At 44.4% G+C, this 23832-nt stretch overlaps 1 protein-coding gene across 1 annotated transcript in view; it reads left to right on the top strand.

Annotated features, from left to right (window-relative positions):
• LOC128830622 (cytochrome b-245 heavy chain) overlaps positions 1–22979 on the top strand; it is a 36643-nt gene extending 13664 nt beyond the window's left edge. The window contains exons 4-13 of the mRNA XM_054016488.1: positions 1786–1870; positions 3824–3969; positions 5315–5505; positions 10731–10860; positions 13798–13890; positions 14976–15229; positions 15917–16079; positions 19407–19553; positions 21351–21475; positions 22254–22979. Of these exons, the coding sequence (XP_053872463.1) occupies positions 1786–1870; positions 3824–3969; positions 5315–5505; positions 10731–10860; positions 13798–13890; positions 14976–15229; positions 15917–16079; positions 19407–19553; positions 21351–21475; positions 22254–22380 (1461 nt within the window). The 3' untranslated portion in view covers positions 22381–22979. The remainder of the gene's footprint in view (positions 1–1785; positions 1871–3823; positions 3970–5314; positions 5506–10730; positions 10861–13797; positions 13891–14975; positions 15230–15916; positions 16080–19406; positions 19554–21350; positions 21476–22253) is intronic.
• The last annotated feature ends 853 nt before the right edge of the window (positions 22980–23832 follow it).

Below are 23832 nucleotides of genomic sequence, written 5' to 3'. Positions count from 1 at the left end.
GCCAAAATTCGGTGGCAATTCGGCGGATGCTCGTCCACCTGCCAGTACGTGGGCACACTTAGACGCCCCGGCGGGCGCCATGGGGCTCGCAGGCACCGCGTTGGGGACCCCTGATTTAGAGCAACAGGGGATCCTGTTGTTTTGGGGAAAGATTGCCGGCATGTCTGCTCAGACGAAGGAGCAGGGTGAAATGACTGACAAGGGAAAGCCCAGGAAGAAGAGCTAGCCTGACCAATAAGGAGTGAGATGTCCTTCTCTGGGAGACCTGGGGGAGTAAAAGCCATATTGGGAGTAGTCTGGAGCCAGTCACAAAAAGGGCAAGACTGGCTGTGTGGGGATCCAGGCCCATCCATCCAAACCCATAAGCAGATTGGCACTGAAGGAGGTATCTGGGTGGATAGAGGGCATCACATATTTTTATTTGTGGAGGATTGATTGTTTCAATTCAGCACCACACTAAAGGGATGCAAAGAAATAGGCGGGCAACGGCTCCTTGTAAGCCAATCATAGCATAATATTAACATTATTTGATTTTTCAGACCTCCGCCATTTGTGTTCTGTGTTTTACACTGTGGAACTGCTTCAATCTCAGAGTTGCAGGACACAACAATCTTGTAAAGCTTTAGTGTTTAACAAAAATAAGTACCCCAAAAATACTGAGTGGATTGATAAACGGATGTAAATCAGTAAAAACTGAACTCCTTTAATAAAAAAACTGGTAATTTATCAGTGAAAATTGGTAAAAACTGAAAACGCAGAACACTAAAAGTACTTTACACATGAACACTCAGGACTTCTGTGCTTTCTTGAAAAAATATGCTTGTATTTTCTCCAGACATCTTAAAAATAATTTGATGTGTCCTGTTTCCATGTCTAAATGTTAATCTTAGACCGTTTGTATCATATTTCCTGATGATTCTTTTCATGGTTGGCAAAGAGAGGACAATGTAATGAATGTTTAAGAATACAAGGAAGAGAAGGAGAACACAGATAAGTATAGTATTGATCCAAAGACTTCCACTGATTTCAATATGCTCTGGATCAGTCCTCAAATGTGCAAACCAGTGTCACAACTGTTACCAAATCTGTCAGCTCGGTTTCTTTTAAGAATCAGGTTTTTCAGCTTTTACTTAAACAGAAATAAAAATCTCCCTGACTAATCATTGTTTTTGGAAGTCAGTGTAGTTCCAATGATATGTTGCAAGATGGGCAGGTTAACTTCAGGCCAGGATGGTTAACTTCAGGCCAAGTTAACTGGCAGGTCAGCAGTTCTGCTCTTTGGGGAAGGAATTGTATCTTCATATGTGTCTGTAAAGTGTCTAGCACCTTTTGGCTGGTAACTCTTTGAGACACAGACTTTCCCTCATTATATATTTGTACGACAAATAGCCCAATGGGATCCTGATCCAACTGGAACCTCTGGGCACTACCATAGCATGAATGATAATGAATGATAATACCTCTGGTATGGCAGAGAATTGTCACAGGTTCAGTTCCTCATATTAAAGCAAGTCTTAATTTAGATATCCAGCCACTCTCTGCCATCTTGAACTCCCATCCTATCATCAAGTAACTTGATTTATTCAAGTGTCTTATAGCATTATTTGGCATCACTATATGGTAAAGTATCACACTATAGCATTTAATTCATGTCGCTTTTAATCTTTACATCAATTTCAGCAAGTCTTGTGTTCAATGAACCTGGGTTATTCCCCCAGTTAAGTATACTATATCCTTCACACCACAAATAATCTACAAAGACTTTTCATTTTTTTTAACCCAAAGTGCTGCTCAACCCGTATCCGGAGACAGTTAGACAGGAACCTCACGTTTCACAAAATGGTGGCCTGGATGATCGCCCTTCATACTGGTAGGTATTTAAGAGTTTTTCTTGATCATTGCTTTATCATTTCACTTTGCACAGAATCCAAATGGAAACCACCTCTTTGGAGTTTATGACCAGGTACCTCATTTCACTAAACTAAGAGAATGACACATGGCATAGGTTAAATCAGTTTCCAAATGCTAGTCTGAAACTAACAGAAAGTGAAGTGGCAAAAGACAACACTCTGTAACTCTGTTATTCCAGTGCAGGCTACTCTTTAATAAAGGGTATTCAATCATGCCCTCAGAAAAATTGGTACCCAGCATTTAATGCTTTCTGAGACTTGTTTCCAAACTGGGATGTTTGTAGTAAATAAGGAGAGTGAAGAAAGAGAAGCTGCATACGAAAGATTGGGTAAATGGCCTTTCTTCCCTACTTGTTATGTAGACTTGCCATAGACTTTTCTATGGTGCTGATCATCACAGTATCTGAGCATCTCACAAACGAGAATACATTGAGTTTCTCACTACTGCTGTGGTCCCTTCCTGAGGTACGGCTGTTGTATTATTATTGGCATTTTACAGAAGGGGAAATGAGGCACAAACCGATTAAGTGACTTGCTCAAGGTCAAGCAGGAAGTCTGTGCCAGAGCTGGGAACACAACTCAGACCACCTGAGTTTTGTACAAGTGCAGGATCAGACCCCTCAGCCTGATTTTTCAAATGCGACTAGTGATTTTGAGTGCCCAACTAATGACATCTCTAAGGGGCCTGAATTTCAGAAAGTGCTGAGCGTCCATCCCTAGTTGACTTTTTGTGTTGCTCAAATCACTTAATCTGTCTTGTGCCTCAGTTCCCCATCCATAAAATGGGCATAGCCCTCTCCTTCCTGAAAGGGTAGTTGTGGGGATAAAATCCACTAATGATTGACACCCAGACATATGGCGATAGAGAGCAAAGGTTCTATTCTGTAGTTTGTTTGTCTTAGTGTTCAAAAGCCAGAAACTTTTTCTGAGGTACCTATAGAGCAGTGGTTCTGAAACTGGGGTTCGTGAACCCTTGGGGGTTCACGAAATGTTACAGGGGGTTCTCAGGAAAAAAAATTCCCTAATGGAGGACAGAACTATCCGTAGAGACCCTGGGCTGCACGGGCCAGCAGCCCGGAGCCTTGGGGACTTCCAAGAGCTAAGCAGATCAAAGCAAGCATATCTATCACACTGAGGAGATTTAAACTTCAAGACTCCTTTTACGAAATAGAAAGGGAGGTGGATATTTTTTGCTGTTTTTAAAATTAAATAGGCTGCTACTGTTGTTTTAAAATTATTATGAACAAGTTTAAACTTTGTTGTAACGTGCATTGTTTGCCTGCACTGCTCAAGACCTGAATGCTTGTGTAGGAGGAACTCTTTCAGTTGGCTTCTTAAATACCTTCATGCTTTTTCACATCAGATACTCCTTGATGAAACATAGGAGCCAGAGGCGCCAGTATGGAGGGGGCGACGAGGGTCACGTGGTGCCCCCACGTCAGTGTGGCGCCCCGTGGATCCCTGCCCTTTTTTCCCAGTGGCTCCCATGGGCTCCCCACTTTTCTGGCTTTGACCCCGCACCCCTTTTTTCTACTGGCACCTCTGATAGGAGCCTTGTCTTATAACAGGCTTAATCAAAAGTGATACAAGCTACAAAAGTGAGATCTTGGGAAAGTGTTGCCATTTTCATAATGTAATAAAAATACTTTAATGATAAAAAATAATTAATAAATAGTGTGTAATAAACATGTCATAAAAACAAATTTTATATGTCCAAGATCAAAGCTTTTATAATTTATGCTGAGGTAAGGGAAAAATCCATGGAAATATTCGTTTTTAGGAGGGGGTTCACAAGACTTGACATTTTAGTGAAAGGGGTTCGTTAGTTGTTAAAGTTTGGGAACCACTGCTATAGAGGAAATGATATAACACTTACCTAACACAAGCCGTGTTGTTTTTTCTGTCACTCACAGCCATACACACCATCGCACACTTATTTAACGTAGAGAGGTGTGTTGATGCACGTGTTGAAGCAAAAGGAACTATTCAAGCTGCTCTCTCTGAACTTGGTGATAAGTCAGGAGAAACCTATCTGAATTTTGTCCGAAAAAAAATCTCGGTAAGTGACCCTGTGCTATGGGGAATGTTCACGTAGGCAACTGTGTCAAGGACATTTTGTTATTTGGTATGGTTAGTAGGCTGAATCTGTGTTTAAACCACATCACAGGAACAAACCCTGAACAATGTATTCCTCTATATTTGGCAATAATTAATAATAGTGATGCTGAACTTCAATAATAGCTCACATTTGTCCCCTAATGGTCTCAGTCCTTTAGAAACATTAATTCATTAAACTGCGCCTATGCAAAGTAGCTAGATAAACATCATCATTACCCCCATTTTACAGATGGGCTAAGAAAGTCACAGAGATATGAAGATTAAAATCTTCAAACTTGAGTTCCTACAATTAAGGTCTGTTTTTTGTCGTCCCCCCTCCCCACAAAAACACACACACATCTGCTGAGAACCCACAATTCCTATTCACTCTATTGATAGTTGCAGATGCTCAGCACCGCTGAAAAGCAGAACGTTTGTATCGGTACCTACATATGGATGTAGGCTCCTAACTTTAGACACACAGCTGTGAAAATGGACTTCAGTGACATTTTTTCCCCACACAACTAGCCAGTGGCAGAGCTAGAAACAGAACCCAGAATTTCTGACTCCCACTTCCATGTGCCAATGAGTAGAAAATACTTTCTTTCCCTCTTCCATTTAGTTTATTCAGATTCAGTACAAGTGCAGTGTAGCATACATAGGGTATGCATAAACACCGGAGTGACTTAGGAGCACAAGTCCTTTGGAAATCAGTTGGACTTGTGCTCCTAAATCACTTAGGTGCATTTGAAAATCCCACCTGTGAGGTGAAATCCTGACTCCACTGAAGTCAATGGCAAAATTCCCATTGATTTCAGTTGGACCAGGATTTCACCCCAGGTGTGAATGAATAGTGGGTTCAGATTGAAGTTTCTGATGCTCAAAAGGCTTCTTCCAATTGTCAGTCAAAGCTACTACTTTGACTGTTTTTGAATATGCTATAACCACAATGTCCCAGAACATCATCTTGTAACTCAACAGGTGTATACTCTAGTAGCCTTCTAGACATGCCTACCGCTGTAGCGTCATGGATGGGGTTTGGACTTATCCCTAACCAAAAACTTCAAATATAGTACAAATAATTGTGATTGCATCACTTTCATCCTCAAAGATTCCAGATGGCTTCCTCTATCCCCCTCCCTTTTTCCTATCAACTTCTGATCACTGCTGACACTTTAACTATTCCCATGCTGTTTCTTACAGAATGCCATCTCCTTAAAGATTCTGAAATGAAAAAGACTGATGGTGCCCAATTCAATTTTGATAAATTGTCTTCATTTAAACCCCTGTGTGTGTTTATTTCACAGAACCCCGAAGGTGGCCTATACGTAGCTTTCACATACTTGGCAGGTCTCAGTGGTGTCATCATTACATTGGCCCTTATATTAATCATCACATCATCCACTAAAACCATTCGAAGGTCCTATTTTGAAGTATTTTGGTACACACACCATCTCTTTGTCATCTTCTTTATTGGACTTGTCATTCATGGAGCTGGGTAAGTATTTGTAAACATTCACCGCATACTAGGGTGACCAGACAGCAAGTGTGAAAAATCGGGAGGGGGGTGGGGGGTAATAGGAGCCTATATAAGAAAAAGCCCCAAAAATCAGGACTGTCCCTATAAAATCGGAACATCTGGTCACCCTACCGCATACACTACAAGATACATGGTAGTTCATGTACTGTAAATTGAAGCCCAACAAACAGACATGTAATGTATCTGATTAGTGATTTAGGATGCTTGATTTAGAATAATCTTGATAGTGATTATTGGCCCAATCCTACAAACACTTACGCATATCAGAGACAGGTTGTCACATGCATAAATCTTTACAAGAGCTGGTCATATTTAGACTCACAGATATTCACTTTTTGACTTTCTAATTAGAAAGTTCTTTCCTGTGTAGGGTTTCTCTTTCTATAACTTACCTCAGCCTTATTTCCTAGAAGGAATTACATAATATACCACCTGAAATTGTCCGAAGGAAATAACACAACAAACCCATTTTTCTTGCCTTAGTGCTAAATCTAACAAGGAATTATCTTTCCAAACATCATTAATATTAGCAGTCCCTTAATGTTTCAGAATTGGATTTCATAGAATCATAGAATATCAGAGTTGGAAGGGACCTCAGGAGGTCATCTAGTCCAACCACCTGCTCAAAGCAGGACCAATTCCCAACTAAATCATCCCAGACAGGGCTTTGTCAAACCTGACCTTAAAAACCCCTGAGGAAGGAGATTCCACCACCTCCCTAGGTAACCCATTCCAGTGCTTCACCACCCTCCTAGTGAAAAAGTTTTTCCTAATATCCAACCTAACCTCCCCAATTGCAACTTGAGACCATTACTCCTTGTTCTGTCATCAGGTACCACTGAGAACAGTCTAGATCTATCCTCTTTGGAACCCCCTTTCAGGTAGTTGAAAGCAGCTATCAAATCCCCCCTCTTTCTTCTCTTCTGCAGACTAAACAATCCCAGTTCCCTCAGCCTCTCTTCATAATTCATGTGCTCCAGCCCCCTAATAATTTTTATTGCCCTCCGCTGGACTCTTTCCAATTTTTCCACATCCTTCTTGTAGTGTGGGGCCCAAAACTGGACACAGTACTACAGATGAGGCCTCACCAATGTCGAATAGAGGGGAATGATTACATCCCTCAATCTGTTGGCAGTGCCCCTACTTATACAGCCCAAAATGCCGTTAGCCTTCTTGGCAACAAGGGCACACTTTTGACTCATATCCAGCTTCTCGTCCACTGTAACTCCTAGGTCCTTTTCTGCAGAACTGCTTCCTAGCCATTCGGTCCCTAGTCTGTAACAGTGCATGGGATTCTTCTGTCCTAAGTGCAGGACTCTGCACTTGTCCTTGTTGAACCTCACCAGGTTTCTTTTGGCCCAATCCTCTAATTTGTTTAGGTCCCTCTGTATCCTGTCCCTACCCTCCAGCATATCTACCACTCCTCCGAGTTTAGTGTCATCAGCAAACTTGCTGAGAGTGCAGTCCACGCCATCCTCCAGATCATTAATGAAGATATTGAACAAAACCGGCCCCAGAACCGACCCCTGGGGCACTCCACTTGAAAACGGCTGCCAACTAGAGATGGAGCCATTGATCACTACCCGTTGAGCCAGACAATCTAGCCAGCTTTCTATCCACCTTATAGTCCATTCATCCAGCCCATACCTCTTTAACTTGCTGGCAAGAACACTGTGGGAGACTGTATCAAAAGCTTTGCTAAAGTCAAGGAATAACACATCCAGTGCTTTCCCCTCATCCACAGACCCAGTTATCTCCTCATAGAAGGCAATTAGGTTAGTCAGGCATGACTTGCCCTTGGTGAATCCATGCTGACTGTTCCTGATCACTTTCCTTTCCTCTAAGTGCTTCAGAATTGATTCCTTGAGGACCTGCTCCATGATTTTTCCAGGGACTGAGGTGAGGCTGACTGGCCTGTAGCTCCCAGGATCCTCCTTCTTCCCTTTTTTAAAGATGGGCACTACATTAGCCTTTTTCCAGTCATCTGGGACCTCCCCCGATCACTATGAGTTTTCAAAGATAATGGCTCTGCAATCACATCCGCCAACTCCTTTAGCACCCTCAGATGCAGCGCATCCAGCCCCATGGACTTGTGCTCATCCAGTTTTTCTAAATAATTCCTAACCACTTCTTTCTCCACAGAGGGTTGGTCACCTTCTCCCCATACTGTGCTTCCCAGTGCAGCAGTCTGGGAGCTGACCTTGTTCATGAAGACAGAGGCAAAAAAATAATTGAGTACATTAGCTTTTTCCATATCCTCTGTCACTAGGTTGCCTCCCTCATTCAGTAAGGGGCCCACACTTTCCTTGACTTTCTTCTTGTTGCTAACATACCTGAAGAAACCCTTCTTGTTACTCTGAACATCTCTTGCTAGGTGCAACTCCAAGTGTGATTTGGCCTTCCTGATTTCACTCCTGCATGCCTGAGCAATATTTTTATACTCCTCCCTGGTCATTTGTCCAATCTTCCACTTCTTGTAAGATTCTTTTTGCGTTTAAGGTCAGCAAGGATCTCACTGTTAAGCCAAGCTGGTTGCCTGCCATATTTACTGTTCTTTCTACATTTCAGTGGTAGCAGGTTTATTAGTAGACAAACATTAATTGTTGTGGCTTAGAGACTGCTCCTAAATTCCAAACAGGCATGTTCTTTTCCCGTGGATCATTCATTTCATTCCTCTTTATTTCCCATTGCAAAATAGCTTAAGAAGTTAAAAAGAGCAAGTGAGGCAGCTTTAGTACTAGGAAAATGAACTCAGTTACTGTTTAAAATTGCAGAACAGATGTATAAAGCAGGACAGAAAGCTAAATAGCATTTAGTCACAAGCAGCATTTCTTGGCTCATGTTCATAAACTACAGTTAAGAGGAAGTTCTTGATGTGACCTTTTAAAAGAGAGATTGAGTGGTCCAGAAGATGGGAAAGAGTTCTTTAAAAATGGTCAGTAATGATGACTGTGCAAAAACACTTCCTCCATCCACTGTGAATGGCCCCAGGGAGAAGTCAGAAATGAGATCATCATGGGGGCTCTGCACATCCAGCAGAGGGAGGGATGCTTCCGTTTGCCCAGTGCGGAGTTGATACACCCTGTCACACGGTCCTCACAACTCTCAACTGGGCCAGACAAACACAGTCAGGGACTACGGCCCTTTGGGTGGGGCAGAGCAAATGAACAGACTGTAGCTTTTCAGCCTCCTAGCTGGGGTTAATAACCACAAAGAGCTTTTGGCCCCCTAGGCAGGGCAGAAGAAATGAACAGTCTGTAGCCCCTGGGCTTCCTGCTGGGGGCAAACAATCACAAACAGGGCTTCAGCCCCCTGGCCGAGGCAGAACAAATGAACTGTCTATGGCTGGGATCTCCAGCAATAATGCCCACCTGCCAACATAGGGTGGATAGCAGGGGAACACAGGCCCACCCTATTCCACCAGGTTCTGACCCAGGGCCCTGTGAAGCTGGTAACCTCCCTGTTTAGGGTTCAAGTATTGGCTCCAATACATTCCCTGGGTCACTTCGTACCCTTAAGTTCATTGCGGGCCTGTCTTCCACGGGCCACAGTTCAGCGTCCAAATTGGTCTCCACAGCCAGTGTTGTGCTCTCCGTAGTGTAGTCCAGGATACCCGCCTCAGGAGTCTGGAGGGCTTACTGGCGCTAGCCGCACACATCCATCCTCCTCCTCACTCAGCCCTGACTGAGCTGGCCAACTTCCTTTTATCTGCTCCCTCCACCTGAGGCATGTGCAGCAGACACACAGGGGCATGGCCTCTTGGGCCCGAAGTGACTGGTTAACCTCTGGTTGCCCAGTGCGGGGTTGGTACACTCTGTCACAGAGATTACAGCTGGAGGAGCACAAATAGCAAACAGATGAGAAGGTGACTATGAAGTTAACACATTAGAGTGATGCAAGTCCAGGAAGTGTTTTGAAAACTAGGATGGAAATTTTTGTTTTTTAATATCTGGGATGAATAGAAAGCTAATGAAGCAAGAGAAGATAAGAATGGTTCATGTTTTCTGGAGCAAAAGTAATGCCTGTCATTAAAAAGTCAACACTTGTCAGTAGTTACAACACAGTGGTATATTTTTGTCTCTATTTACAATAGGAGGTAAATGAGCAATAACTATTAGTCAAAGTTGTCTTTTTACTTACAACCTTGGTAATTTAAACTTGCAATACTGAAAACCTTGACGTTTAGAGAGCAAGGATTAGAAACATTGCCAGGAGAGACCTGCAGTAGTCTAAATGGGAGGAGATGAAGGCAGGAATAAGATTTCTATAGGGGAAAGGATAAGTTCTAGCTATGATCTCAAGGTAGTAGGCAGTTGTACAGAGAGAAGAGATGTTAGAAGAAAGGATCAGCTTGAGACTAAGATAATTCCAGTGTATTTGGCCTTAGGAGCAAAGTTGGAGTTTTTGAGTATAAGGAGAATGATAAGATAATCAGAAATATTGGACAGAAGATTTTTCACCTAGAAGGAAGTCTTAGTCTTTCATGTGTGAAGGGTAGATGTCACAAGTAACCAGGCACTGACAGACTCAGTATAGTTTGAGAGATGGAAAATATACAACTCATTGTCTCTAAGGAGATGTATAACTGCATATCATCTGTGTATGGAAAAGCAATAACCAGATTTGATGCTAGAAATCATGGGGAGATCCTCGACTGGTGTCAGTTTTCATAGTGCCATTGACTTTTTTGCACGAGCTAGAATGTGAAAGACTGACTAGCTGAAGATCTAATCCACAGCTTCCAAGAAACAGGAGAGTCCAAACATGGCTTGTACAGCTGAAGTTTGTTTGCAGCAATTCTAGTTATGGCCGCTGATAAATTGAGGATCCTAATATTTCCACCTCTTTTATTTCTAGGGATAGAAATAGAACAGGCACAAATAAATCAGGCTTTCTTTCAAACAAATAAAATATTCCCTTTGTAACCATGTTATTACAACTTGTAACGATAGTATTTATCAGTTCTTCACTTGATGTTTTATGTGGGGAGGTTCCCCTAGGAAATCAATACAGATTTGCCTCCCCTTTCTCCTTATTTTAGTAGCAAATCTGCAGATTGAGCAGTGTAATAGAATCTTACCAGAAAAAAGGATATTAACAGTGCAGAAATAAATTGTTGAATATAATAACTGTAAGTACTAGATATCATTTAATTCACATTAACATTTTGTGTTATTTTCAAGCCGTATTGTACGTGGACAGACAGCTGAGAGTTTGAAAGTGCACGATCCACAAACATGTGGAAAGAACTTCTCTCAGTGGGGAAAAATACCTTCATGTCCTATCCCCCAGTTTGCTGGAAATCCTCCTATGGTATGTTCTATTGTCTTAAGTATAAATACAGTAATGACAGTCTTCAAAATCTTTCTCTTTTTGTGTTAAACAACATGTTTAGATACTATAGAAAGATTTAATCTGAATCTAGATATGCAGTAAACCATGAGCTTCAGTGGGAAGTCACTTGTTTTTTAACATTTTGAAATGGCAGACTGTAATCAAAGACATGCTAAAGAAGGTTGTGTGAAGACTGCATATGGAGGGTATCACCTAAATGTCTTGCTTTTGAGCTGATACTTGGAGGCCCAGGTATTGGAGATCACCAAGTTGTATATCATTGTTGAGTGGGCTACCCAGGGAAAGAAGAACTTCTGGGGAAAACATCTGACGTAAGAACACTGGCCAGTCAGCACTGAGTGACCACATCCAAGATGACAGCACCAACCCAGCCTCCTCCTCGCTGGTTGAACTACCATCTGGAGTAGTTCTGCTATTGGTCCCATCTGTGGATCTCCAAATACCTCTTCTTCAGAGACAGTTGAAGTTTCCTGAATTCGTCCTGACCATCTCTAAACTAAAATGTTCATATTTAACAGGATGGGCAAAAGGAAAGGGGAAAATATTGAACAAGATTGACATACCAAAAAAATATGAGAACCATTCACTAGAATATAATCATAAGCTTACAGGGTTTATTCAAAATTATATGTTAGCATGCTCAGGAACATTGCAAACTCCTCAGGGCAGGTATAGTCTTTTTGTTATGTGTTTGTACAATGTGTAGCACAATGGGGTTCCTGGCCTATGACTGGAGTCTCTAGGTGCTACTGAAATACAAATAAGAAATAATATTGAGAGGGAATATTTCGTATTGTTAAGGTAGGTACCGTGCATTAATGTAAAACAATGGCTTAAGGAACGTTGAGGATAATATGTTTATTTTAAGGGCGTTTTCGACTTAGAGCTCATCATGATGGCAAACCCCATAGGCGCCAACTTTTCCCGGCACCAGTGGGTGCTTGCGCCCCCCGCCCCGACTCCATCCCTGCCCCTTCCCCACCCCCATTCCAACCCTTTCCCCAAAGTCCCTGCCCCAACTCCACCCCCTTCCTGCCCCTATTGGACTCCTTCCCCAAATCCCTGACCCGCCCCCCCCTCTTCCCCAAGCGCATCGTGTTCCCCCTCCCCCACTCCCTCCCAGCGTTTGCCACCGTGAAATAGCTGTTTCATGGCGGGAAGCGCTGGGAGCTAGGGGGCTAAGCGGGGACACGGCACACTCAGGGGAGTAGGCGGAGCGGCGGTGGAGGTGAGCTGGTGGAGCGGGGAGCTGCTGGTGGGTGCAGAGCACCAATTTTTCCCCGTCGGTGCTCCAACCCTGGAGCACCCATGGAGTCGGCGCCTATGGCAAACTCCAGAGAGACCCAGGATCATCTGGACTGATCACTAGCTAGATCCTTAAAGTAGTCTGTCTGGATACTCCGTTCATGTCTCACTGGCAATCTTATTGTGCTACCAAAACTTTTGGCACCCACATGAGCGCCAACCGTGCAGCGGCATTCCTTGACTAGATCTCAGGTTCCATCCAAATCTATCAGTAGGAACCACCGTCTTGCGAAGGTGAAGTAAGACTAGCACAGATTTATATCAAGATGTGAAGAGAATTGCTAGGCACTCTTCAGTATCATCAACTGAGAGTATAATCACCAGGAGAGGGTGAGCGTTATAGTTCTAATGTGCTGAGTGACTCTTTTTTCCCAGTGTTTTGGGTCACTGTTAAAAGTACTTTTCTGACAAAAACAGACTCATTTTCCAAGTAAAAGCTATAGAGTTGCATGTGTATAAATTTGCTCCATTATGTTCATGAGGGGCAAGTCTAAACTCAGCTGGTTCTTGATTGCTTTTCAAACTTGTTAGATCATAATGGATTTTTTAAAAATGTCATAATATTCCAGGGCTTGCTACTCATCCCATTTCTTTGAAAATATTTTTGAAATGAACTCATCACCCAGATCCCATCAGAGGTCACATACCCACCAGTTTACAAACCCACAGAATTTAAATGTGCCAAACTGATTGCGTGTGTACTCCATTTCAATCAGTGTGGTTATACCAGGGATTAATTTATTCTTATGATTTTTACTAACCTTTTTAATGTATAATGTACTGTTAGTCTTACATACTGTATGTGCATGAAGAGACAAAAGGAAAGAGAAAATAAATGCTGAACTAAGAAAGTGATTGTGTTCTGAGGCAGATTTATACTTATTCCTTCATATGAAGCCTGAAAAATCCAAGCCCTCTGCTTTGAAACTAGAATTGACCAATTCAAACAAACCTCAGAAGTTTCCAGAGAGTAGGGTGACCAGATGTCCTGATTTTATAGGGACAGTCCCGATCCTTGGGGCTTTTTCTTATATAGACTCCTATTACGCCCCCATCCCCGTCCTGATTTTTCACACTTGCTATCTGGTCACCCTACCAGAGAGTGTAAACCCGATGACTCTAAACCCTTCACTTCAGAAAATCCTATCCACCAAATGTAGGCCTCTTGTTCATCTACTCTTCTGATCCTCACATTGGGATTTGAGAATCTCTATTCCGCACCCTGACTCGACTTTGAAAGAAAAAAATATATACCTATTAATCCATATTGTGCTCAAAGTCACTCTGAACTTTAGCCAAAGGGGAAGGAGCACCCATGGGAGAATCCTGTTCTCTAACTAGCCAGCTGTACTGTAGCGATTGTAAATCCATCTGCAACACCTGCTAGAGGGAAAATCCACTCTCAAAGGAGGAAGTTGTTTTGAAGGTTTGATGTGATGTATCAAGTTTCCCACACTGAGTGATGAAGAGTATCAATTCACTGAAATGAATTTGTGTGTAAAAAGCCTCCAATTTTTTATGTAAAGTAACTTATCAGCATATATCTTGCTTCCCCTTCTCATTTCCTTCTTACCTTTGTTCTGTTAACAGACATGGAAATGGGTAGTGGTGCCCATGATTTTGTACTTCTTTGAGAGGTTGGTGCGATTTTGGCGATCCCAGCAGAAGGTTGTAATCACAAAGGTGTGTATCAATGTTATGTGTTTATCTTGGGCAAATTGTTCCTCAGTCTTCCCATACTTGTTGTCAGTAGTCGAGAATACAGTATGGTGAGTGCCTGCAGGAAAAGGCATGGACTTCCCCACACCAGGATGCGTTATTAGAGAAAGTACCCTTGTAAAGTGTTCTGGATGCTGTTAACCAAAATGGGTCCCTTCAGCAGTACATCTGCACTTCTATTTATTTAAGTGCTTTTAGAAATGTTACTCTGAATCTCTGTGTGACTCAGTTGCCCACCTGAAAAATGGGAATAATACTTCCTTTCTCCAACCCTTTATCTGTCTTGTCTGCTTATCCTGTGGGATCTCCTGGGCAGGAAATGTCTTTCGTTATGTGTCTGTACAGTGCCAAGCACAATGAGGCCCTCTCTCATTTGGGCCTCTAGATGTTACAGTAATACAAATAATTACAAAGCTAGCCAGTTCTGAAGTTAGCCAATAGACTAGATCTCCTTCTCCAAACCTCTCTTGAAAATTGCTGGCAGGCTCAGTAGAGAGGTCAATGTTAAAGTCATAGAGACCGAATTACTGTCTTGCGCCTCGAGATGGTCATTTCCAGCTAGGCTTAAAAAAACCACAGGGGCAAGGTGAATGCCCATGCCATAACTCCCACGTGGATATACACAGAAGGCTTCGCTTTCCAGTGCTGTCAATCCAATGCCCTGCTTGTGTGCTAACCTCCACTCCTCAACTTCATGAACATGTGATCCATTCTGTGGCACTGACACACTGCACCTAGAATTAGTCACACACACACACAGCCCTGGCAATGTACTAGATGTATCTGTCTGCCCTATAACAATTTGTATTACATGATAAATAATAGCCACAAGAATGGTATGAAAATGTTTCTAACAATTTAGACATTTCTACAGTCTCCTGTCTGGCTGTCAGATGCTATTCCTCAGACTGTCCTGTGCTCTTTGAAAGACAGTTTGACCAGTTTAATTTGCTCTCACAGTGAACTATGTCAGGTGGTGATGGATGTGATGATAGTGGATGGAGCTAACCATGCAGCTGTTGGCAGCCTCTTGTATTTTGTGCCCTTAGGTGGTCAATCATCCCTTCAAAACGTTTGAGCTCCAGATGATGAAAAAGGGCTTCAAGATGGAAGTTGGCCAGTACATTTTTGTCCAATGTCCCGCAGTGTCTCATCTGGAGTGGCACCCTTTCACACTGACTTCTGCCCCTGAAGAGGATTACTTCAGCATTCACATCCGTATTGTAGGAGACTGGACAGAGGGCTTGTCCAATGCCTGTGGATGTGACAAACAAGAATTTCAAGAAGCATGGAAATTGCCAAAGTATGTGCAATCTCCATGATAATCTCTGAAAAGGGACAATGTTATATCAAGTCTGCTAGGCCTAAAATCAGACCTACCCTCTTTGGAGGCATGCCTCACACATTCCTTGACTCCCTCCATCCTGGCTGATGGCTACCCTCTAAATTTTCATTCCATGCCTGCTCATAAAAATCAGTTTTCTTAAAATGCACATTCTGCTGAACTGGAACAAGTGTTTTTGAGGAGGTGAATCTGGTGATTGCCTAGATTGTGGAGTCATTCTGGAAAACGCATTTGAGCAACCTTAACCTTAAGTTTATGGGCCAGATTCTCAGACTCCGGTTCTGGCTATAAGTGACCAGTGGAGAATTCCACTAGTGTAGGAAAACTCCCAACTGACATAAAACCAGTGGAAACAGCTTCTGTGCCACTGATCTTTCCCACCACCAGCAAAGGGGATTAATTGGGGAGAACTTCATTATACCAACCCTTCACTGGTGTAAATTAGAGCAGCCCTTAGACTGCACTATGTCTGATTGGGACTGGGTGTCACAGAATCAGGGAGAGGTAACTAGTTTTACATTCCCCACCCTGTCCTTTACCAAGTGGTGCTTGGACGTAGGGAAGACTTGAGGCCACACTTTGTGTATTTGGTGATAGATATATAGATGATAATTTTTATATTATTAATTGTACTCTTTCTTTTAGGATACTTGTGGATGGCCCCTTTGGCACAGCTAGTGAAGATGTATTCAGTTATGAAACTGTGATGCTGGTTGGAGCTGGAATAGGGGTCACCCCATTTGCATCTGTACTCAAGTCTGTTTGGTACAAATACTGCAATGATGCAACCAATCTAAAACTCAAAAAGGTATGTCCCCTGGGTGTACAAAACCTTCCCAATGAATGGGGACAGGGGGAGACCCAACAAAACAGGTCCAGCAAACCTCATGAACAGACTGCCTTGCTCCAAAGATGTGCCTGCCTGCTGGGGGAGAAGAGTCCACAGATTTAACAAGACAAGTATGATCAGGAAAAGGAAAAGATCATAGAAGATTAGGGTTGGAAGAGACCTCAGGAGGTCATCTAATCCAACCCCCTGCTCAAAGCAGGACCAACTCCAACTAACTCATCCCAGACAGGGCTTTGTCAAGCCGGGCCTTAAAAACCTCTAAGGATGGAGATTCCACCACCTCCCTAGGTAACCCATTCCAGTGCTTCACCACCCTCCTAGTGAAATAGTTTTTCCTAATATCCAGCCTAGACCTCCCCCACTGCAACTTGAGACCATTACTCCTTGTTCTGTCATCTTCCACCACTGAGAACAGCCTAGCTCCATCCTCTTTGGAAACCCCCTTCAGGTAGTTGAAGGCTGCTATCAAATCCCCCCTCACTCTTCTCTTCTGCAGACTAAATAAGCCCAGTTTCCCTCAGCCTCTCCTCGTAAGTCATGTGCCCCAGCCCCCTAATCATTTTCATTGCCCTCCACTGGACTCTCTTCAATTTGTCCACATCCTTTCAGTAGTGGGGGGCCCAAAACTGGATGCAGTACTCCAGATGTGGCCTCACCAGTGTCGAATAGAGGGGAATAATCACTTCCCTCGATCTGCTGGCAATGCTCCTACTAATGCAGCCCAATATGCCGTTAGCCTTCTTGGCAACAAGGGCACGCTGTTGACTCATATCCAGCTTCTCGTCCACTGTAATCCCCAGGTCCTTTTCTGCAGAACTGTCGCTTAGCCAGTTGCTCCCCATATCAGTGCATTGGATTCTTCCATCCTAAGTGCAGGACTGTGCACTTGTCCTTGTTGAACCTCACCAGATTTCTTTTGGCCCAATCCTCCAAGTTGTCTAGGTTACTCTGGACCCTATCCCTACCCTCCAGCATATCAACCTCTCCCCCCAGCTTCATGTTATCTGCAAACTTGCTGAGGGTGCAATCCATCCCATCATCCAGATCATTAATGAAGATGTTGAACAAAACCCGCCCCAGAACCGATCCCTGGGGCACATACCAGCGGCCAACTAGACATTGAGCTATTGATCACTACCTGTTGGGCCTGATGATCTAGCCAACTTTCTATCCACCAATGCTCCAGTCATGTAAGTTACCCCACCAAGTCTCTGTTATTCCAATCACATCATAGTTCCTTGACTGTGCCAGGACTTCCAATTCTTCCTGCTTGTTTCCCAGGCTTCTTACGTTCGTATACAGGCACCTAAGATAACTAGCTGATTGCCCTACTTTCTCAGTATGAATCAGGAGGCCTCCCCTGTTGCACCCTCCTCCTTGGGTTTCCTCCTGATATCCCACTTCCCCACTTATCTCAGGGCTTAGGTCCCTCCACACTAGGTTAGCAAGCCTGTCTGTGAAAATATTCTTCCCTCTCTTCGATAGGTGGATCCCATCTCTTCCTAGCAATCCTTCTTTCCGGAACAATATCCCATGGTCAAAGAATCCAAAGCTCTCTCTCTGATACTGCCTGCGTAACCACACATTTACTTCCAAAATTTGATGGTCCCTACTTGGGCCTTTTCCTTCAACAGGGAGGATGGACGAGAACATGACTTGTGCCTCAAACTCCTTTATCCTTCTTCCCAGAGTCACATAGTCTGCAGTGACCCACTCAAGGTCATTCCTGGCAGTATCATTGGTGCCCACGTGGAGAAGTAGGAAGGGGTAGCGGTCCAAGGGCTTGATCAGTCTCGGCAGACATGTCATCACATCCCGAATTATAGCTCCAGGCAAGCAGCACATTTTTTGAGTTTCTCGGTCTGGATGGCAGATGGATTACTCCGTCCCCCTGAGGAGGGAGTCCCCGACCACCACCACCCATCTCCTCCTCTTGGGAATGGTGGTCATGGAACCTCCATCCATAGACAATGCATCCCATGCCTTCTGGTCGATGGGGTCTCCTTCTGATCCCTTCCCTCAGATGACTCTTCCAAACCATTCTCCACCATAGTACCTGTGCAGAGAGCCTGAAAATGGTTTCTTACCTCTATCTGCATTGGGAGTACATGGGTTCTCCTCTTGCTTCTTCTGGAAGTCACATCTGCCAATTGTCTTCCCTATTCTGTATGAACCTCTCGGATTCTTCAGCATGCTGTGCCTGCAGTACCAAACACTGACGTCTATCCAGAAAGTCTTCATTTTCTCTGATGCAATGCAGGGTTGATACTTGGGTCACTAGTCCTTTAACCTTCTCTTCCAATATAGAGACCAGCTTGCACTTCGTACAGACAAAGTCACTTCTATCCTCTGGGAGAAAGACAAACATGGCACATCCTGTGCAGGTCACAACAGCTGCTCGCTCACTATCCATATTGTCTTCCTTCTAAGTGCCTCTTCAGATGTTGTATTTATTGCTCCCAGAAGCCTGAAAGGCAAAAAACTCTGTGGAAACTCCCCCTAGGTGAACTTCCTCTGTTTGCTTCTTCACTGTTCGCAGCTCAAGATGATGACCGAAGAAGCAGTCACAAGCCTATGGGCCAAATTCTGGACTCAGCTCAGCGCAGGGAAGATGGGCTACACCCAGTAGCTTTCCATTGAATTGAGGAAGGCAGCAATAAAGCCACTTCACCACCTCTGTTATATTGTTGCCAGCTTTGGGTTGCAATAACCTTGGCATCTGCTGCACTCCTCCCTCAGGGCAGGTTGGGATTATAGGTCAATGGAACTAAGTAGTCACTGGTCCACCACCATGCCCTCTCTCTTGAAATCGCCCTGTGTGCTGGGGCAGAGGGAGCCTCCACAGTTCCTCTGTGCATCTGAGGTCACATCCCAGCTGCCCCCCCCCCCCCCGAGTAGAGGAACTGGACCAGTTCTGCTGCCTACTGGGCCCTCATTGGCTGCAGAGATGGAGACAGGTTTTCCTCCAAGTCACTTCTGAATGGCTTAACAAATCGCTACTCTGAGGGAGCAGGGATGGAGAGGCAGCATGATACAGTAAATAGGACGCTGGTGGAGGGAAAAGGGGGAACTGTTTCCCTTCTCACATAATCATTAACTCCTCCCCACAGCCCTTCCAGCCTCTAAACAGTTAGGATGCCAGATGAACTTCCCATCAACAAGGGGAATTTCTAAAGCACCAGTAAACCGTGCCCGTAAAAATCCCCATTTCGATCAGCAAACATGATGGATGTGGAAATGCATGAGTGCATACAGAAGATAAGAGTTTAATTCTGTTTCTTTCAGATCTATTTTTACTGGCTCTGCAGAGACACTCACGCCTTTGAATGGTTTGCTGACCTTTTGCAGTCCCTGGAGAATCAAATGCAGGAGAGGGACAATGCAGAGTTTCTCAGTTACAACATCTACCTAACAGGCTGGGATGAATCTCAGGTAACCACTCTGGGGAAAATGTCAGTCTCTTAAGGGTCATGGATTTTATTTATTATTTTAACATCATTTGGGGTGGTTGGTTTTTGTGAAGGTACAAGCATTCAAAAAGGAGCTGTACCATTCTCCTGGCCCTTGTATGACTGTCAGGGATTTTATTTTTAGAAGGGTATTGTCAGAAAGACCAAGTTGCACAAACCTATGGCCAGTGAGACATTTCCATATGCTAAAAATAGAATTTCTATTGGTAACAGTTAAAGCTGCGAGTCTGTCATGTAAGTCACAGAATCTGTGACTTTCCAGGACCTCTGTGACTTCTGCAGTGGCTGATGTGACTGACCTCTGTGCCATGGGCCGTGCCCTCTGCTCCCTCCCCCGGCCTCTCCCCGGAGTACCAGTGGCGGTCCTAGGCCGCCCTCTGCCCCAGAGCACCAACGGAGCCCCCTGCCCCCGAGCACCCAATGTGCCCCCGGAGCCCTCCCTCCAAATCACCCATGGTGCCCCCAGAGACTCCCCCTCCAGAGCACCCAAGATTTAGACAGGGATACATAGTACAAGTCATGGACACGTCATGAGGCATGAATTTTTGTTTACTGCCCGTGACCTGTCCATGACTTTTACTAAAAATACTCATGACTAAAGTCTTAGCCTTAGTAATAGTGCTTAAAACCCAACATTGCCCTGTCGTAGGCCCTGCCTGCCCTCCGGCATACCCTCTTGACCTAGTGTGGTGCTGCAGGCTCTCCCTGTCTCAGGTTCTCTTCTCTCGGGGTGCTTAAGAACCCCACCCAGTCTAAAAGAATGTGAGATAAAATTCCCCTCCTCGGGTTCTAATTTATTCAATACAAATACACTTGAAATAAAGCCTCTCTCCTTGGGCTCAGGGATTGTTTAGCCCTCCTCCTTGGGACGTGTGGTCTCCCTTAAAAGAGCTTGTCTCTCTGCAACTGAGCAGTAACTCCAGCTGGGCCTCCCCTGCAGCAGCTAATGCACAGCAATGGGACTCAGCCAGTGGCAGCACATTTCCTTCAGCAGTTTCCTGGCTCTTTTGCACCTCCCTCTGGAATAGGACAATATAGACTGGTTTTGGGAGACCAAGGACCCAAACCTTCCATTGGATACTTGAGAAATAGGTGAGTCAGTCAGGCAAGAGGCTTATTTTAGTTCTTTTGATTATATTTCACTCTACTTATATTCCACCCACACACAATTCTGTGAGTGGAAGGGGCGGGAAGTTGTCACACTTTTAGACGTGGGGAAGAGAAGAAATAAGGTTGTATACCTCTTGGTTCTGAATAAGTCACTTCTCTAATTCTTTCCCCAAATGTAACTAGTAACTCTGTTAGGGCCTAATCCAAATCCCACTGAAGTAAACATGAGTCTTTCCATTGACTTCTGTGAACTTAGAATCATGCACTTAACTCTGTTGATGTAAATGGAAGTTACACAGATAGGGAGAAGAGAAAACACTTCACAGGGACACACATTCCCCTCAGACATACCAGTGCAACCTCAATGGGACCACACCAGTATAACTGAGGGGAGAATCTTGTCATTACAGTATCATCAGAGAACCTGAATCAGGCTGTTCACTACAACAGAAAGCTAATTACTAGCTTGAAGGATTAGTATTTTCAATCCCTGTGATCAAACATAAATTCCACATCCCAAAGGAACTCTTCTGGCCTGCAGATAATTCCACTGCATGCTAATAGGGTTAACTTTCTAAACTAGTGCTAAAGCAACCATCTCTAAATTTCTCTTTACACTGTTCCCTAAAGTCTGTCTCCTTTCCCATAGGCCACTCATTTTACAGTACACCATGATGAAGAGAAAGATGTGATTACGGGTCTGAAACAGAAAACCTTGTATGGCAGACCCAACTGGGAAAATGAGTTCAAAACCATTGCAAGTCAGCACCCAAGGTAAATCAGATTTCAGGATCTATAGTTTCTGTGGACTCCCTCAAACTATCTGCCATAAAAAAATTGTCTTACTCCTTATGTTGGTAATATTTGAAAGGCAAAGTGATCCAACAGACTGAACGTGAACTTCAGAGCCAGAAACTCCCAAATTCTAATCTCGGCTCTGCCTCTGAAATGTTGGATGGCCTTCGCCAAACCACTTTAGACCTACATTTTCAAAAATGTCCACTAATTTTGGGTGCTAAACTTCATGCACGGAAGGCCTCGTTTTAGAAAAATCTGTGACTCCAATTGAAGTCAATGATTAATACTGTTGAAAACCAGGCCTTAAGATGGATGGGCTGCAAATGGGAACCCAAAATTGGAAGCAGCAAAATTAGAGGCTGCGTATGAGAATCTGGGCCTTAACCTCTCTGTCTCAATTTCACTGGACCAAATTCTGACTCCATTGAAATCAATGGAAATGTTGGCATTGACTTCTGGAGGACCAGGATTTAGCCTGCCATTTGTTTTAAAAGCAGTTATAAATCTTGCCTGTCTATCTCACGGGTTTTAGGAGGATAAATTAGTTCCTGTTTCTAGAGCACTGTGAAGATTTAAAGAGATGTTAAATGTATTAATGTTAAGTAGCTGATATTGTAATACAAGGTTCTATTTTAGTGCCTTTAATGTCTGTCAGCTGCAGATCAAATGATCCATTTGCTCACCCACCCTACTCATGTTGTGGATTGAATACCTGCTTGATTACTTACCACACTTTGATGTTCTTTCTTAACAGCTCCAGAGTAGGCGTTTTCCTCTGTGGACCGGAAGCCCTGGCTGAAACACTCAATAAGCAGTGTATCAACAACTCGGCTGCTGATCCACGAGGAGTACACTTCATTTTTAACAAGGAAAATTTTTAACTCACTGGCCCCGACAGGATACTGGAATAGCTAAATCCAAAAGCTAAAGAGCTTGGTTGTTTTTTTCTGTTGGAGTTTGGAGATTATGGACCGGATTCTGATCTCAGTTACACTAATGTTAAACCGTTTGCTTCAATGGAATTGCTCTGGATTTACACTGGTGTAACTTTGACCTTGGGTCTGTTTGCATGGGCCTCCACATTCTGAGCAATTTAGCAGAAATTTATTCTTTATGGGGTTTGTCTCAACTAACTATCTTTAGCTTCCTGTCATTTGTAGTGATTTCCTCAGGGTATCGAAAGAGGTTGCATCGTGGGGAGCCAGTTTACACTGATAATAGCTTAATCCTATGAAACAAAAAAGCGTGTTAGCATAATGCTTGCTATTTAACATGCAGTTTATTTTGGCTGCAGGGATTTTCTGGAAGAAAGAGGAATTTGGGGAGGGATGAATGGGATTTAGGCTATGTCTGCACTACAAATTACTTTGGTTCAATTTACATGGCTCAGGGGTGTGAATAATCCACATCCCTAAGCCAGTGGTTTTCAAACTTTTTTCTGGGCACCCAGGGTGTGGGAGGGGCTCAGGGCTGGGGCAGAGTGTTGGGATACAGGGGTGAGGGCTGTGGGGTGGGGCTGGGAATGAGGGGTTCAGGGTGTGGGAGGGAGCTCTGGGCTGGGGGTGCAGGTTCTGGGATGGGGCCAGGGATGAGGGGTTTGGGGTGCAGGAAGGTTTGAGGGGGGGCTCAAGGCTGGGGCAGGGAATTGGGGGGGCAGGGTTGGGGTGTGAACTTACCTCCAACAGCTCCCGATCAGCGGCACAGCCGGGGTGTAGAGACAGGCTTCCCACCTGTCCTGGCACCGCGAACCGCACTGTGCCCCAGAAGCAGCCAGCAGCATGTCCGGCTCCTAGGCAGAAGAGCACAAGCGGCTTTGCACAACTCTCGCCCGCAGGCACTCCCCCCCCCCCCCCAGTGCCCATTGGCCAGTTTCCGGCCAGTGCGAGTAAGGAGCTGGTGCTCAGGGTGGGGGCAGCATGCAGAACCCTGTGGTCCCCCTGCCTAGAAGCCGGACCCGCTGCTGGCCACTTCCGGGGCTCAGCGCGATGTCGGAAAAGGTAGGCACTAGCCTGCCTTAGCTGGGCAGCACCGCCAATGCGACTTTTAACATCCCGGTCGGCACTGCTGACCAGAGCCAGGCGACCCAGCACCTTACATGCCACGACCCAGTAATGGGTCGCGACCCACGGTTTGAAAAACACTGACCTAAGTGCAGGTGTGGACAGCGCTTTGTCGGTGGGAGAGCTTCTCCCTCCTGCCGACAAAGCTACCGCCTCTCGCAGAGGTAGGATTCATTAAGCCAACGGGAGAGCTCTCTCCCATCGGCTTAGAGCATCTTCACCAGAAGCACTACAGCGGCATAGCTGCATCAGTGCTGAAGTGTAGACATAGCC

This window comes from Malaclemys terrapin, chromosome 1 (assembly GCF_027887155.1).
Source record: "Malaclemys terrapin pileata isolate rMalTer1 chromosome 1, rMalTer1.hap1, whole genome shotgun sequence".
Lineage (NCBI taxonomy): Eukaryota > Metazoa > Chordata > Testudines > Emydidae > Malaclemys > Malaclemys terrapin.
The sequence above is the reverse complement of the archived record's forward strand: the minus strand, read 5'-3'. Positions and strand labels throughout refer to the sequence as shown.